Source organism: Symphalangus syndactylus, chromosome 5 (assembly GCF_028878055.3).
Source record: "Symphalangus syndactylus isolate Jambi chromosome 5, NHGRI_mSymSyn1-v2.1_pri, whole genome shotgun sequence".
Taxonomy (NCBI): domain Eukaryota; kingdom Metazoa; phylum Chordata; class Mammalia; order Primates; family Hylobatidae; genus Symphalangus; species Symphalangus syndactylus.
Window position 1 is genome coordinate 127,878,954 of NC_072427.2, and position 18,493 is coordinate 127,897,446.

The 18,493-nt window shown below is 39.0% G+C and overlaps 1 protein-coding gene across 13 annotated transcripts in view; it reads right to left on the minus strand.

Annotated features, from left to right (window-relative positions):
* The window catches only part of TRIM69 (tripartite motif containing 69), a 33,475-nt gene that overhangs the window by 7,217 nt on the left and 7,765 nt on the right, over positions 1-18,493 (minus strand). For 9 of the 13 annotated variants that reach the window (XM_063639518.1, XM_063639513.1, XM_055276855.2 and 6 more), the window contains 5 exons: positions 5,189-5,665; positions 4,088-4,183; positions 1,671-1,904; positions 868-890; positions 658-782 (listed from right to left, as the gene is read on the minus strand). In XM_063639518.1, coding sequence (XP_063495588.1) covers positions 658-782; positions 868-890; positions 1,671-1,904; positions 4,088-4,183; positions 5,189-5,617 — 907 coding nt within the window. In that variant the 5' untranslated portion in view covers positions 5,618-5,665. Of the gene's footprint in view, positions 1-657; positions 783-867; positions 891-1,670; positions 1,913-4,087; positions 4,184-5,188; positions 5,666-18,493 lie in introns of those variants that run through there. The other 4 variants (XM_055276852.2, XM_055276860.2, XM_055276859.2 and 1 more) reach the window with 4 other exon arrangements.

Consider the following 18,493-nt stretch of genomic DNA (forward strand, 5'->3'; position numbering starts at 1 on the left):
ACTAACCATAAACAATAATAATAATGATGAGCATGAATTCTATAAAAACTCTATTTAGAATTTTATTTCTGTAAAGATTTTTATTTAGGACTTTATTTGATGTTCTTGAAATGCCATGTGTGTTATTTTGTCTTGCTCAGTCCTTTGGTATCTGCAGGAACACAAAAACTTAGTGTCCTTCTTAGGTATGTTTATTTAAATTATTGGTTTTCTTCTGAAGCACTGAAGATCTAAACAATATTCTAAAATGTTCTACGCTGTAAACATCAAGCACAAAAGAAACTGTAAAGACCCAGTGTACATAAAAAGAGTATGTTCAGAAACCTTCTCCTTCAGAGAAGCCTCTGGGATTCATATAGCTGATTTAGCAAAACAAGATAAAATTTTGGCTGTTGCCACTTTTCATAAAACAGTCAAAATCATACGCTAAGAAGTAATTCTGATATCAAACTCGTATCTATTTACGAGCACAAAGTCATAAATTCTTAGGTCATGGCACTAGAAAAAATTCAGTCGTACCAACTAGCCTCCTTTTGGCCAAACTGTACCCCTTCCCTATCCCAGACTGTGAAAACCTAATTAGGGCCACAGAAGAGGTCCCACAGATTAAACATAGATTAGGAGCCTCAAGAACCAATAGTTACTACCCACTGATACCTGGGCAGAGAGTGTCCTGCATTTCCCTCCATACCATGTACTGGATAGGACCTTTGTACTGGCCCAGGTTCAGCTTTCTGGAAATAAGCCCTCTGGTTGCCAGCACCCTCATTCCTTGCTCCAAGCTGCAGGGGACATAAATCATTTATCCTTAGACATCCTCCAGAGACTCAAGGAATGATATTAATAGTACCATAGGGAAACACTTACCTATCTAAGAGAGTTGTGATGTCCTAGAAGAAAGGAGAAAGAGAGACATGAGATGCCTGTTCATCAACTCTCAAAATTTCTTTGGTGATACCAGCCACCACCAGAATTTGTGCAGATGGTCCCCAACTGATCTCTACCACCTTCTTCCATCTTTCATACACTTTTTCTAATCTTCATCCCTGATCCTAACCCAGGTTAAACTGATCTTTTGCTCTTTCTAGAGTTCCCTTCTACAGGGAGCGAGACAGAAGCCAATAAGACAATACTTAAGGTTAAGCTATCTTTACCTATACTTTCAAATAGTCTCCGAAGAAAAACACAGCAGGTATCCCAGTCCCAAGGCCACTTTTCCTTACTCTAGCTAATTAAACTTCTGAGTGCTGAGATGGTAACCAATGCTTCTTTAGAGGTGAAGCTTAAGGAAGCAAAGGTTAGAAAACAGCTTTTCAGACAGGTCAACTTACGATTGCTAAGAGCCAAAGATACAACTCAGGCTGCAACATTTTTATTTTTGAGAAATAAAGCATCAAGCTGTTTATGGAAAAATATTAAACCATTACTATATACTATGATTAATGGAATTTAAAAATTGTATTTCCTAAGAGGATGAAAGTAAAGCTTTCTGCTGTGCATATAGCTGAAGCAGCCTCCTCCTTTTCTTCCAGCGAATCTTAAAAGCACTATAACAGTTTTGTTTTGTTTTGTTTTCCCTGAATGTGAAAAGCCACTTCTGCATTCTTTCCAAATCTCTTCCCCCCTCTAGGTAGGAAGGTACCCATAATCATATTGGTGTGGATTCTCACTTTGAGAAAGTCGAAGGAGTTCTGTTGTTCCGTCTTTGCCTGAATGCTCACCAACATATCCTTGGCTAAGAGACATTGCTCCTGAAGCTGGCTCAGATTCAGCTCCATCTCCTCATTCAAGGCTTTCCCCTCTTCCCGGAGCTCAGTTAAAATGTCCTTTTCTTTGCTGTGCAGGAACTGATGCAGCTTTAAAAACTCCATGGACATATGTTGCTGCAGATGTAGCTTGTTTTCCTGGAAACCTCCATGATTATAACCATGGTTACTGCAGAGACTAGTGCTTGGGGATGGGGGCTAATACCACCAACACTCACACACTTGGGAAATACCATCACAGAAAAATGCATACAAATGGCTACTGAATATCAAATTCAACCATACTAAAATGAGTCCTTTGGGAGACTTACTCCTTTTCCAACTAATTTAATAGTTCAGAATGAAATAGTCAAAAGTGACCTCTAGTTTCCTATTGCAGTACTGAGATGGTAGACAATATCATATTAAATAAGACTGTGGAGTTAATCAAACATTCTAGAATGAATGATCATACCCTCCTAGATTGGTAAACCAAAAGCTGCCAAGTGGTACTGTTAGACTGGGGGTATTGGGAGGCTGGAAGAACTGTCCTTACCTAGAAATCAGAACTGGGGGAATGCCACTGCTACACTTGCAGCTTTTTCCTTGGGTGACCTCAACATCCTCACAGGGAAACCATTTGACATCCTGGCTTCTCAGTTCCTCATTCTCCCCATTTCTAGTGATTTCCACATTTATTGATACATTCCTATAGTCTCACCTAGGATTTTGTCACCCCCAGCAATTGCATCATCTCCAAAATAACTTTTTATGCACCAGGCTCACTCACATACTCCTATTGCAACAATTATTGGATCTCATTGAAACCTCCTATTCACCAATCCCTCCATTTCTATTCAGGAACTTCTACCTTCATGTCCTCTCTTATCTAGCTTGGATCCCATGGTCCATAATTATTATTGCACCTTTAAGACAGTCTTGGCTGGGCACAGTGGCTTATACCTGTAATTCCAACACTTATGGAGGCCAAGCTGGGAGGATTGCTTAGAACAGGAGTTCAAGATTGGGCAACATGGTGAGACCCAGTCTCTCCAAAAATAAAATAATTATCCAGGTGTGGCAAACTAGTCCCAGATACTCAGGAGGCTGAGGTGGGAAGATCTCTTAAGCCCAGGAGTTTGAGGTTACAGTGAGCCCATATCCACCTCTTCAGTATCATCTCGCTTAGCATATTCCACCTTTATTGGCCTTTTCTCTGTTTAACATAGCAGCTAACTTTCCATCTCAGGACTTTTCCATATGCTCTTTTCTATTCCTAGAACATTCTTCTCCAGGCCACCTCCTTCATATCCCCACTCACCCACTTCACTTGAGTAAGTTATTTATCCTTCAATTCTCAATTTTTAAGAGGTGACTTCTTCAGAGAACACCCCTCCCCCAGTCTAGATTATGTTCTCCATTTATTTGCTATCATCATACCCTATACTTTCATTTATAGTACTTATCACAGTTGTTATTTTATTATTACTGGTGAGATTATTTAATTAACAGCTGTCTCCCATCCCCAATAGCTAGTATTATGCCTGACCCACTCAATAAATATTTGTTAAATGAATGAATGAATGCTCACACTAATAGGAACTTTTACAACAGGAACAAGATTTTCTGAAGACATCATTACTTCCATATATCCTTATTCTTTCCCTGAGTCTACATATTTTTTCTTCCAGATGCCAAATACCTGAGAAGGCTCTTCTCCATAGAATAATGAATAAAGAAACAGAACTTCCAATTTAGCACCCCCAACCCCAACCTAGGGGCTGATTTGCCAAATCTCTAGCCATTAATGTTGTCCTAGAGTGCCTATGAAGTTGAAAGTGCAGACAATAGCTTTATTTAGTTTGGAAGAAGCTAAGAAATATCAAATCAACTGGGAAAAGCCTACAACCTTAGAGACCTAGTCCAGAGGTGTCTGGTTATAAACTCAAAGGAAATAAAGGTATTTCTTTGGACATAGCAATCTTTAGTGATTGATTTTTTTTCTGATAAATTCCTTTTTTTTTTTTTTTTTTTTTTTTTTTTGCCATAGATAAAGCCAAAGGCCAGACACATTTCAACCCCACGACGGTCACCTGGTGACTGAACCATCAAAAAGATCAGCATATTAGGGTAAAGGTTTATCTGCTCTGTTGATCAGCTATTAGGAACCTACTCCACCACCATATTCCTTTCCACCTTACAGACTCAGTTTTCCAATTCTATAGCCTAGGTACCATTTAGTGTGTTGATAATATATGTTAGGCACCTTTGTACCCATAGCTGAAGTTACATGGAGGGTGTGTTCCAGTTCTATCTCATAACCCCTCTTTCTTGCTCCTCACCTTGTGAGCAGCAATAGCTTCCTTCTGCATGTTCCTCAGGGACTGAAGCTCCTTCAGAGTTGTCTCCAGTTGACTCTGTTGGATGGCAAGCTCCTCCTGGGAATACCAAATAGAATTAACCCAGACTAACTCAGGAGATGAAGGACTGTAAAGGACATCTTCCCCAAATCCCCAGTGTGCAAGAAAAAAGCAAGCTCTTGCTGCAAAAATCTTCCCCTTCCCCTGTATCATAGTTGTTGTCTTGTTCAAGAATTGTGAAAAAGAAAAGAAAAAAAAAAAGGCCGGGTGTGGCAGCTCACATCTGTAATCTCAGCACTTTGGGAGACTGAGATGGGAGGGTCACTTGGGCCCAGGAGTTTGAGACCAGCCTGGGCAGCATAGTGAGACCTCATCTCAAAAAAAAAAAAAAAAAAAAAAAGAGTCATGGAGTAAATTGCAGCTTAAAACTTAGTTTTTCTCTCTTAGTAGCTAGCTACAGGGGTTTGAAGAAGGGAATAGAACTTTACACATTTTCCACTCTAGTTATATACTGTTCTCAGCATCTATAATTTTACTTGTGTTGTTCTCACTTGGAACACTTGTTTCTTCCATCTGCCCTTCCAAATCCAAATGATTTCCCAGTTCAAGTCCTTTCCCTTTCTTTCACTATATGTACCCTATTTCGTCTTTCTCTAATAGTCTCAGAAATTCTAAACTCTTAAGAATTACAAATGTGACAAAATTTAACTTTTAACAGTAGACTATCTTATATTGCTTCTGTTGTTTTCTTCATTTTAAACTTAACCAAATTTTGAATTTTTTATAACAAGAGCAATATCTTATATATATCCATATTCTATACAGTGTTTAGCAGAGTGCTACCATGGCAGAGTTTAGGTACAGATTTGACTGAGGCAGTAAGCCAGGGCTCCTCCACTGTTCCTTTCCTATAAGCAGCAACTCTAGAAAAAGAACTTTGCCAGATACATTGTACTTTCTGAGCAGTCTGGGCTTTCTAATCAGCATTTGAATAAAGGGATGGGGTTGGAAGAAAGAAGAAGCCCTATAAAATATTTTTCCTAGTTTTTCTAAGGGATTGTTCAAGGCCCAGAGTTCACCCACCATGAAGAAACGGACAGCATCAGAGATTGGCAGGAACTCCTTAGACTGCCCCACAGACAACCGAGCATCCTTGCATTGAAAGCAGATCAGTTTCCCATCTGGTTTACTGAACAGTTTCAGGTTCTCTCCATGCTCTGGGCACTGTGGATGGCCCTTGAGTAGGGGTAACTTCTTAATCTTCTCTACCAACTTGTCCAGTACAAGGTTGAATGTACAGTTGCTATACTGACATAGCATCTTACACTCAGGACAGAATGTTTCCTTTGTTTGCAGCCTCCAAAAGTCTTGGATACAGGCTTGACAGAAGTTGTGGCCACAGCTTAGCATCAGTGGGTCACGGAACCAATCATTGCACAGTGGGCAGTGTAGCTCCATAGTAATATCTTGTATCACCACTTTAGAGGGTAGGTGGGTGATTGAATCATTCATTTCAACATAGTTGCCTGGATCGATGTTGGAGGAGGGGTTGAAGGATACCTTTAGAAAAGAACAGCTAAAATGAGTTTATCTTTCTTGTTGCCCATTTTAACACTCCAGGATGATGGCTTCATTCCTAAAGGAGATGAAAATTGGTACAACTAAAGTAAAAGCACATAATCTCTCCTTTGAAAGTGAACCAGTAACTTGAGTGTTTTCTGACATTATAGTATATGATGCTATTTAAACCTTAATAAAGAATCAATGCAGAGGAAGAAACAGTACTAAATCAAAGAAATGTACTTTGTTGTACATCTCTCTCTTTACCCACTTTCCCCAGGTGTCTGTTGAAAGTTTTATTTTCAACTTCTGCTCTACTCGTTATTACATTTATTTTATTTTTGTTTTCTAGAAATTATGTACAAAGAATTGGAAAATCAATCAGATTCTTCAGTCAGTAGTATTCTATCATCAACTATCCAGGGTCCCCTCCACTCCTTTTTAAAAAACACATTTCAGGCCAGGCGCAGTGGCTCATGCCTGTAATTCCAGCACTTTGGGAGGCCGAGGCGGGCGGATCACAAGGTCAGGAGATTGAGACCATCCTGGCTAACACAGGTGAAACCCCATCTCTACTAAAAAATACAAAAATTAGCTGGGTGTGGTGGCAGGTGCCTGTAATCCTAGCTACTTGGGAGGCTGAGGCAGGAGAATCGCTTGAACCCGGGAGGCAGAGGTTGCAGTGAGCTGAGACCACGCTATTGCACTCTAGCCCGGGCAACAACAATGAAACTCCGTCTCAAAAAAAAAAAAAAAAGAATGACCAACAATGAACTGAGCCTAAGAGATCCACAAGACACTATCAAACAGACATAATAAGAATTCCAGAAAGAGGCCGGGCGCGGTGGCTCACGCTTGTAATCCCAGCACTTTGGGAGGCCGAGGCGGGCGGATCACGAGGTCAGGAGATCGAGACCATGGTGAAACCCCGTCTCTACTAAAAATACAAAAAATTAGCTGGGCGTGGTGGCGGGCGCCTGTAGTCCCAGCTACTCGGAGAGGCTGAGGCAGGAGAATGGCGTGAACCCGGGAGGCGGAGCTTGCAGTGAGCCGAGATCGCGCCACTGCACTCCAGCCTGGGCGACAGAGCGAGACTCTGTCTCAAAAAAAAAAAAAAAAAAAAAAAAAAAAAAGAATTCCAGAAAGAAAGGAGAAAAATGCAGAAAGAATGTTTGAAGCAGCCAGGTGCAGTGGCTCAAGCCTGTAATCCCAATACTTTGGGATGCCGAGGCAGGTGTATCACCTGAGGTCAGGAGTTAGAGACCAGCCTGGCCAACATGGTGAAACCCTGTCTCTACTAAAAATACAAAAAATTAGCCAGTCATGGTGGTGGGCACTGGTAATCCCTGCTACTTGGGAGGTTGAGGCAGGAGAATTGCTTGACCCGGGAGGTGGAGGTTGCAGTGAGCTGAGATCATGCCACTGCACCCCAGCTTGGGCAACAAGAGTGAAACTCTGTCTCAAAATATATATATATATATATATATATATATATATATATATATATATATATATTTTAAAAAGTAATGGCTGAAAACTTCCAAAATATGATGAAATTATACATCCAAGAAGCTCGACAAACTCCAAGCAGGATAAATTCAAAGAGATCCACAATGAGACACATTATAATTGAAGTGTCCAATGACAAGGAAGGAATCTTGAAAGCAGCAAGAGAGAACTGACCCTTCACATACAAGGGATTCTCAATAAGATTATTAGCTGATTTCTTTTCAGAAAATATGAAGGCCAAGAAGCAGTGAGATGACATATCTGAACTGCTGAAAGAAAAAAACTATTAACTAAGAGTTCTATATCCAGCCAGGCACAGTAGCTCACACCTGTAATCCCAGCACTTTGGGAGGCCAAGGTGGGCAGATCACTTGAGCCCAGGAATGACATGGCAAGACCCTGTTTCTACTTTTTTTTTTAATTAAAATTTTTAAAAATAAAGAATTATATATTCATGAAAAGAGGAATTAAGATATTCCCAGATAAACAAAAACTGAAGGAGTTGTCTAGTAGTCTTAATCTATAAAAAATGTTAGTAGATCTGCTCTAGAAGAAATGCTAAAAGGAGTCCTACAGGTTGAAATGAAAGGAAACTAGGAAGTATCTTCAAGCCATATAAAGAAGTAGAGACCAGTGAAAAAGTAGCTACATAGGTAAAGTCCAATATTGCAGTTTTTGGTTTCTAACTCCTCTTTTTCCCCTATTCAATTTAAAAGACAAATGCACAAAACAATAGTTATGTGTGTTAATGGATATGCAATGTATAAAGAGATAATTTGTGATAATAACAAAAAGGAGAAAACAGAGCTGAAAAGGAACAGAGTTTTTATAGTAAAATCTTTTTCTTTGTACTATTAAAACTAAGTTGGCATTAATTCACCCTTGATCATTATAAAGTTGACTAATTATAACCCCCTGGGTAACTACTAAAGAAAAAACTGCTAAGCAATATAAAGAAAAAGAGAAGAATCAAAATGTTATGCTAGAAAAAAATCAATCACAAAAAAGGGAAGTAATGAAGGAATTTAGAAACAAAAAGGCACATATAGAAAATAAATAACAATATGGCATATGTAAGTCTTTCTTTATCAGTAATTACCTTAGATGAAATAGATTAACTTCTGATTAAAAGGCAGAGATTAGGAAAATGGATAAAAATAATATGACCCAACTATAGGCTATCTACAGGAGACCCACTTCAGAACCAAATACACAAACAAACTGAAAGTAAAAAGTTGGAAAGATAAACCATACAAATAGTTACCCAAAAAAGATGGAGTAGCTCTACTAATATCAGGTAAAAAAGCTTTTAAGATAAAAATTGTTAAACTTGTTATAAGAATACAAAGAAGGACATTATCAAGGATATGATAAAAGGGTCAATCCATCAAGAAGATAAAACAATTATAAACATGTACACCCCCAACAACAGAGCCTCAAAATACATGAAGCAAAAAGAGACAGATTTGAAGATAGAAATAGTTCTACAAAATCATACAAAATATCTCTGAGTACAGTGCAATGAAACTAGAAATCAATAACAGAAGGAAAACTGGAAAATTCATAAATAAGTGAAAATTAAACAACACAGTCTTAACTAATTGGTCAAGGAAGAAATTACAAGTAATATTACAAAATACTTTGAGATGAGTAAAAACAAAAATACAGGCTGTGCACAGTGGCTCACACCTCTAATCCCAGCACTTTGGGAGGCTGAGGCAGGCCAATCACTTGAGCTCAGGAGCTTGAGACCAGCCTGGGCGACCTAGTGAAACCCTGTCTGTACCAAAAATACAAAAAGAAAAAACATTAGCTGGGCATAATGGAACATGTCCGTGGTCCCAGCTACTGGGGAGGCTGAGGTAGGAGGATCACCTGAACCCAGGAAGTGGAGGTTGCAGTGAGTCAAGATGACACCTACGCACTCCAGCATGGGTGACAAAACAAGACCCTGTCTCAAAAACACACAAAAAAACACAGCATGCCAAAACTTATGGGATACAGTGAGAACAGTGCTAACAAGGAAAGTTATAGCTATAAACACCTACATTAAAAAAGAAAGACCACAAATCTATAGCCAAAATTTTCCCTAGAACTAGAAAGAGAGGTACAAGCTAAACCAAAGAAAGCAGAAGGAAAGAGTAAAGAATAGAGGCAGAGCATGGTGGCTCATGCCTGTAATCCCAGCACTTTGGGAGGGCAAAGCAGAAGGATCACTTGAACCCAGGACTTTGAGACCAGCCTGGGCAACACAGTAAGACGTCATCTCTACTAAAAATTATAAATAATATTTTTTTTAAAAGGCCAGGTGTGGTGGCTCATGCCTGTAATCCCAGCACTTCGGGAGGCCGAGGTGGGCAGATCACCTGACGTCAGGAGTTCAAGACCAGCCTGGCCAATGTGGTGAAACCCCATCTCTACTAAAAATACAAAAATCAGCTGGGTGTGGTGGCGAGCACCTGTAATCCCAGCTACTCGGGAGGCTGAGGCAGGAGAATCGCTTGAACCTGGGAGGGGGAGGTTGCAGTGAGCTGAGATCGTGCCATTGTACTCCAGCCTAGGCAACAGAGTGAGACTCCATCTAAAAAAAAAAAAAAAAAAAGCCAGGTGTGGTGCATGCATCTGTAATCCCAGCTATTTGGGAGACTGAGGTGGGAGAATCATGTAAGCACGGGAGGTCAAGGCTGCAGTGGGCCGTGATTGTGCCACTGCACTGTAGCCTGGGCAACAGAGCAAGGCTCTGTCTCAAAAAAAAAAAAAAAAAAAAAAAAAAAAGGCAAAAGAAAAGAAGCAAAATAGAAAATAGAAAAACAATAGAGAAAAATTAATGAAATAAAAATGCGATTCTTTGGAGGGAAAATCCACAAAATTTAGAAACCATTAAGTATACTGATGAAGAAAAAAAGAGAGAAGATTTAAATTACTAAAATCAGAAATCAAAGTGGGTAAATTAGTACAGATCTTATAGAAATAAAAAAGGATTATAAGAAACTATGACCAATGGTATGCCAACAAATGAACAACCCAGAAGAAATGGAAAATTTCCAGAAACATACCAACTACCAAAACTGACTCAAGAAGAAATAGAAAATCTGAACAGACCTATAACAAGTAAAGAGAGTAGATCAGTAATCAAAATCCTCCCAACAAAGAAAAGCCCAGGACCAGACGGTTTCACTGGTAATCCTGCCCACTATTTAAAGAATTAATATCAATCCTTCTCAAACTCTTCCAAAAAAACAGGAGGGAACACTTCCTAATTCATTCTGTGAGGCCAGCTTGTCTTGGTCCTAAAGACAGATAAAGACATCACACAAAACAAACTATTTTTGGTTTTCCTTTTGCAAAAGAGTGAAAATACAACTCACATAATGGAAGAAAATATTTGCAAATCCTATACCAGATAAAGTCTATTATCCAGAATAATGAACTCTTACAACTCAATAGCAAAAAATAACCCGATTTTTAAAATGGACAAAGGACTTGAATAGACAATTATCCAAAGAAGATAAACAAATGACCAACAAGCACATGGAAAGATACTTAGTATTACTAGTCATTAGGAAAATTCAAATCGAAGCCACAATGAAATACCACTTCACACTCACTAGTATTGCTATAATTTTTTAATGGAAAATAGTATTGGTAATACAGAGAAACGGACTCTTGTACATTGTTAACTGAGAATATAAATTGGTGCAACCACTGTGGAAATCAGTTTGGCAGTTCCTCAAAAACTTAAGCAAAAAATTACCATAAGACAGACCTACCAATTCCACTTCTAGGAATATACCCAAAAGAACTGAAAACAGATATTCAAACAAAAACTTGTACATAAATGTGAATAGCAGCACTATTCACAATGGGCACAGGTGGAAGCAGTCCAAATGCACATTAACTAATGGAAAAGTGTGCCATATTCATACAATGGAACGTTATTCGGTCAGAAAAGGCAATAAAGTACTCATACATGCTACAACATGGATGAACCAAAAAAACATTATGCTAAGTGAAAAAACCCAGACACAAAAGGTCACAGACACAATAGGCAAGTCTATAGAGACAGCAGATTATTGGTTGCCAGGGCTGGAGAGAAGGAGATATGGGGAGTGACTGCTCATATCACTGGAAGTGACTAGGCATTGGGGTTTCCTTTTGAGAGGACAAAAATGTTTTGAAACTAGATAGAGGTGATTATTATACACCATTGTGAACGCACTAAATGCCACTGAATTGTACATTTTAAAATATTTATGTTGTATGAATTTTACCTCAATTTTTGAAAAAATGGAAGCTATAGGCCGAGCATGATGGCTCATGCCTGTAATCCCAGCACTTTGGGAGGCCAAGGCAGGCAGATCGCTTGAGCCCAGGAATTTGAGACCAGCCTAAGCAACATGGTGAAACCCTGCCTCTACCAAAAAAAAAAAAAAAAAAAAAAAAAAAAAAAAAAAAAAAAAAAAAGCTGGGCGTGGTGGTGCGTGCCTGTAATCCCAGCTACTCAAGAGGCTGAGGCTGGAGAATCGCTTGAACCTGGGCTGTTGAGGCTGCAGTGAGCCTAGATCATGCCACTGCACTCTAGCTTGGGCGACAAAGTAAGACCCTGTCTCAAAAAGTTAATAATAATAAATTGAAGCCATTAGATTCTGGAGCCAGAATTTTTTTTTTTTTAGACAAAGTCTCACTCTGTCGCCCGGGCTGGAGTGTAATGGCATGATCTTGGCTCACTGCAACCTCTGCCTCCCAGGTTCAAGCGAGTCTTCTGTCTCAGCCTCCTGAGTAGCTGGGATTACAGGCATGTGCCACGATGCCTGGCTAATTTTTAGTAGAGACGGGGTTTCACAATGTTGGCCAGGCTCGTCTTGAACTCCTGACCTCAAGTGATTCCCCAGCCTTGGCCTCCCAAATGCTGGGACTACAGGCGTGAGCCACCACGCCCGGCCCAGAGTCAGAATTTTTATACTGAATAATATCATTCTTTGCAGAATGCTATATAATGCCTTCCAGGGTGGGCTGCTATTTGATGAACAGCCACCAGAAGTGGCCACCAGAAGTGGCTTCAATCTCAGTGTCTAAAGGTCTAATGGTGTAAATAAACATTCAGTGATGGCAGCTTTGTTTCTATGCCCATACTTCCTGGGGCATAGAAATGAATAACATAGAGGCTCTGCCCATTAGCTGCTCATATCTGGACCTCCACTACATTTATGGGACCAGGACAAAGTGCAACTAGAAGTCCCTGGCTTCTATTTTTCAACTTGCATATCATCTTCCTCTGAAGGATAAAAAAATATAGACAGAAGATGGTATTCTGAGGCAAAATCCCTGAGTTTGTCCAGAGGTTACTCTCCTATTCTTGAGAGGAAAACTGGAGATCAGAGGAGTACGAACTTGCTCTGACACTCAAGTCATTGGTGGAATCAGGGAATTCAAACAACTCTATCCTGAAGGCCAAAGCTATTTCCATCTGCTATACGTCCACTTGAGAACTGGAGTATCCAGAACTGCTCTGTTCCTCATTCCTAACCTTGCGCATTCCCAGTTAGAAGTTTATATTTACCTCTTGTTATGGGCTTAGTTTCCCTTATATTCAGATTTATTCTAGCCAGGGGAACATGGCTAAACATTCTTTGCCTCATGATCAAATTCCATTCTCATTAATAGCTATTTATATTTCCCTCATTCCATATCTAGATTCTCACTTTTGTTGTCAAAATGCTTTTGCTTGAGTCTCTAGCCGTTTGCGCTATAGTTTCTCACATAGCCTGTGTTCCCTATTGCTGATGCCTGACCTTCCCAAACCTGGGTCTTGCCTGTCTGGACCTAATATGGCCATCTTCTCTTTGAATGTTGCCTTTCAACCATTCTCTATAGCCTCTTTTTCTGAGACTCCTATCAGACAGACATTGAAGCTTCTCACTCCAGTCTTTATTTCTATTTCTTTTTCATATATTCTAACTCCATAACTTTCTGTGCTTTGCTTTGGACATTTTCTCCCATTGTTGTTTTACAGATGCTATTTATTTTGTATTTCTCTAAACATCTTTGAATGAGGTGAGTTCTTCCTGAATCAGCTATTTGCAAGAGACTTGTATGAGGATGGAAGCAGGGTTATATTTGAGGCTGTTTTCTTTATAAAGCAATGTTTGCATGGGTTCTTTTTTCCCCATGATCAACACTGCAGGGTTGTTTGCAATGAAGAGTCTCTCTCCTCCATTATACCTCAGCAACAGACTGCTTTCTGAAAATATGGCATATTTGTCCTTGTTCAACTTCACCTTTCCTATGTCTCAAATCTGTGTAACAAATGTGTACAGGAAAGCTCCAGCTTAAGCTTGCTTCCCTGTTCTCCTTGTTCTGTACCAGGGCTTATGGGTCACGGCCAACAGGATGGGGTACTTTCTTTGGAAAAGTACCACCTCCCTTCATGTACGGTCCACATCCCTAGGCATCCTCTGTCACATTCCTGCTTGACTTTCACTATATTTGGCAGTCCTTCCTCATAGACTGTAGTTCAAGCTATTTGATGTCTCTAGATTCATTGCAAATTTTTTGTCTATTTTTCATTCTCCTTGTGGTTTTTGACTTAAAGAAGGATGAGTTTCTAAGAGAAGGGGGAAAATCAGTTTTTAATCCACCATTTAAAAACTAACAAATTGCTTTTGACACTTTATTTAACGTTTCTGTATATTTAAAGGAAGATGTGGAGGGGGAGGTGCGCGCACGTGCGCGCACACGCTGGGGATGGGCAGAATATTTCAAATGTCCTCAGTATATGAACTTGACTAGATTGGGAAATGGACTTTCAGCATTTATCAGTGTGGATACCTTTACTGAAAGATAAGTTAAATTTACCTCCAGCCCACAGGAATGGGAATGCAAAGTCAATATTTAGCAGTGTTATAGAAAATACTATGTACTATTCTTTGCACACTTGAATTTTAAACTAAGATTGATCCCTAATACCTGCTAGATATCTTAATCACAGTAGCTGTACTTCCCATAGTACATGCTAAACATCAGGCCTACACACACCATGTGGCGTCCACTCCCTCTCCTAGGCCACAGATGGGCTTCAAACTCATTTCATAGGCTGTCCAGCAATCCAAGACATGACCTAATACAAAAAGATGATCCGGCAAACCAGAACTTCTCATGAATTTGAATTTTTAAACAAAAGGAGAATCCAGAAGTCGAAAGTAAAAACAAAAGTTTAAAGACCGCCGTGAGGTAGTGCTTAGGACTTGAAAGAGGAAACAGAATAAAGGAGATGAATTTTCAACAGAAATCAGAAGAAATGCAGAGATGCAGGGTGGAGAGAGTCAGTTGGTAGAGATGAGAATTAGAGAGAGAAATAAATGTGGAGAGTGGCTGTATTACGTTAACCACAGCACTGTCCTTTGGTTCTTCCTGGATTTCTGTGCCTAGCAGGATGCCTTGCTCAACAAATGTTTATCCTCAAAGTAAGTGAAGTTACCTCTTCACTTAAGGTAACTTGCCTGAATTTCTGCTCTTGTAATGGACCCTCTACCATAGCATTCTGTTGAAATTTTTTCTTAGGGTGCTGAGGTAGAGTTTGCCAAACACTCTTTAATGACACTGTCAATCTCTATCTTCCTTGACTTATTTAACATTTCCTTTGGCCCTTGTAATACAATACTGTCCTAGTTCTTCTGCCTCTGACCACTTTCTTCTTACCGAGCCATTCATTCCCATATCTTTACATACAGTCTGTAAATAAAGATAACTCCCAAATCTCTTGAGCCCACAACTGGGTCCTTGGAAATCAACCTGACTGAAATGGAACGCATATTTCTCCCTAAATCAGTTCCATCTCTTGACTTCCCTATTTGTATTTATTGTACCAACAATCTCCCAGTTTTGAAATCTGAGTTATCTTTAGATATTTTATTCAATTATTTCTTCCCTATCATCTAATCAGTTGCAAAGTCTAATTATTAATAATTGCCAACCCTCCTCTGTCTCCAAAATCTTCTGGTGTTTTTCACAGCCTACCAAAATAAGTTTTTTGGTTTTTTTAAAAAGGGCCTCAGAATTTAGAATTCTCCATAACATGTTGAAAAGTCATATTTCTAGTCTTATTCCCCATGGTTTTATTGTACAATGAAAATTTTTAATTCACCATCCTTTTCCATATTAATAATTTACTAAAGGTTACATTAACCGGCCAGGCGCGGGGGCTCATGCCTGTAATCTCAGCACTTTGGGAGGCCGAGACGGGTAGATCACGAGATCAGGAGATCGAGACTATCCTGGCTAACATGGTGAAACCCCATCTCTACTAAAAATACAAAAAGTTAGCCAGGCGTGGTGCAGGCGCCTGTAGTCCCAGCTACTCGGGAGGCAGAGGCAGGGGCAGGAGAAAGGCGTGAACCCAGGAGGCGGAGCTCGCCACTGCGCTCCAGCCTGGGGGATAGAGCGCGACTCCATCTCAAAAAAAAAAAAAAAAAAAAAAGTACATTAACTATAAGATAATAAAAAGCTTTAAAAAGAAGATGACTTCATTCTTTGTACTAGGCTGAATGGGCAATTCTGTGGAAGGGAAGAGAAAAATGTCTTGTTTATTTTCCACCCCCTCAATATGTGCTTAGAAAACCAAATCTAGGGCAGGGTATGATGGCTCATACCTATAATCCTACCACTTTGGGAGGCTGAGTCAGGAAGATTGCTTGAGGCCAGGAGTTGGAGACCAACCTGGGCAACATAGTGAGATCCTGTCTCTATTTTTATAAATTAAAAAGAAGACCAAACCCAGAAAAATATGCCTATCAAGGAATACTCAAGTTCAAAAAAAAGACTGCATTTTAAGCCAGTCAGAGCTGTCTCAAAAACTTTAAAAAGAGATACATTCTGAATAAGATAAAACTTGTAGAAGAATCTGGCCACTTGAAGGTAATCTAGGAGAAGGAATACATACCAGAGTCAGTTTGTAATCCTAGTGAATGTACTGTCTTTTGAAGGTGGATATCACTCAGGAATTTTATTCAATGTGTTTTTAAAGTATATTTAAAGTATATAGTGGTTACCAAGGTGGGGCAAAGAGGAATGGGAAGTGACTGATAATGGGTATGGAATTTCTTTTGGGGGTAATGAAAACGTTCTGGAATTAGTGGTGATAATTGTACAACTTTGTGAATATGCTAAAAACCACTGAATTGTAAACTTCAAAAGGGTGAATTGTATGATATGAAAATATATTTAATGTTATTAATTGTTGATATTATATAATTGATTGGTTTTATATGGTTAATTCATCTTGCTAGCTGAGGGTTTGCCAATTCCCCTGACTTTCAATAATATATCCTTTTCTGTAAAACAAGGGATTAATTATATTAGCTAATGTTTACTGAGCATTCACTGTGGAAGAGGCTTTACATACATTATTTCATTTAATCTCAGAACAACCCTATGAGATAGGTATTATTACCACATATTTTAAGGAAACTGAAGCTTAGATTGTTTAAAGTATCTTGCCAGAGTCACAATTATTAAGTAGTGGGTCCCAGATTTGAACTATTTATTTGACCCCAAAGCCTATTAACCATTGAATCAGCAGAGAGCCTATCAATATGTTTTGTGGAATTGAATTTATTAAATGGATCAAATTTGTGAGGCAAAATATCTGCAATAACTTCCTACTGCTCTAGAGGGAGACATAGAATTGGAAACCAAAGGAGATTCTAAAATTTCTGGACCTGGAAATCTTTTAGGAAACACATCTACTGCCAGAAGTCTAACCTTAAGGCAGAGAGAGAGAAACTCAAGTCAGGAATTGATATTCATCCTTATAAAGCCCTGGCTGGCAGGAATCACTTTATAAGAAAGCACATCAGCAGGGTGCAATGGCCCAGGCCTGTAATCTTAGCCTCACTTTGGGAGGCCAAGGCAGGAGGATTACCTGAGGTCAGGAGTTCGAGACAAGCCTGGGTAACATGGTGAACCCCATCTCTATTAAAAAAAAATACAAAAATTAGCCAGGTGTGGTGATGCGCCCCTGTAGTCCCAGCTATTTGGGAGGCTGAGGCATGAGAATCACTTGAACCCTGGAAGCGGAGGTTGCAGTGAGCTGAGATGGTGCCACTGCCCTCCAGCCTGGGCAACAGACTCTGTCTTAAAAAAAAAAGAAAGAAAATATGTCTCTTCCTCCTCTGGTTCACTGTGCACATTCTCAAAGAGCAGAGAAAAGGCAAAGATTAGAGCTATGAAGTCCTTGGAAGCTTGCATAAGAAATCCTTAATTTTTACCAGAGATTTTTTTTTTCCTGAGAATTTTTGTGTTGTAAATTTTTGAAATCATGGTTAAGATATCTAAGGAGAGTTCATTTGTTGCTTTTCAACCTTTATTCCTTCAAAGTAATTTTTAAACTTTGATGGGCAGATTTTATGAAGAATTAACTTTGAGGGCAGAAAAATATAATTCATCCACAGAGACAAACTATATAGCACAGCCAGCTTAAACCTAAGAGCAAGACACACTCCTGCTTCATGAGTCATGCCATTTTCACATAAGAAGGCAAGATTCTGAACTTTCTGACTTCTTGGAGCTTCCCAGAATTGAAAGAAATTTTAAGCCATTTAATTCACTCCTTTCCAACCTCTGTCTGAACACCTGAAGTAATGGGAAGCTCACTATCACACAAACAATTTTTTTACTATTATGGAAAAGTGTCTATTTTCACTGACTTGGCCTTAAAGTAATAAGAATATTGTAGGTATAGGCAATAGTATTTATTTTTCCCCTAGAAATTATAAACAAAATGCCTACAGCCCTGTTTGCTTCAATAGCTAAGGACGGAGATGAGTAACAGCAAACCTAAAGGTCCTATGATAGAGGAAATTAGAAACTGATCTTAATGATTAATATAATGAAATTAAACTTTATAAGAAGTGGAAACTGGTGGAAATGGATGATAACTCAGGATTCAAGGGCCCCTGTGTCAACATTTCTTGTCGATGAATTTTAGTGAGTTTTTCAAGCTTTCATGTAGTAAATAGCATTTTCTTTTTTCTGACAATCAGGAAAACACTAAGTTCAGAAGAACATAACTTCCTTTATTGTAGCTCTGAAGAGGTCTTAAAGGAAGGAATTCAATTAAAAATGTTTATTATCTGAGTATCAACTCTGCCTTAAATATAAAATAATCAAATGTGAAGGTATTATAAGCAAACCAAGTTATACATAATAATTTTTAAATCTAAAAAATAAAATGATTACATTGATAATGAAAGTAAATTTTGTATAGTATATAGTTTAATTTTTCTCAAAATGTTTTGGTGGATTTCATTACTTTCCTACCAG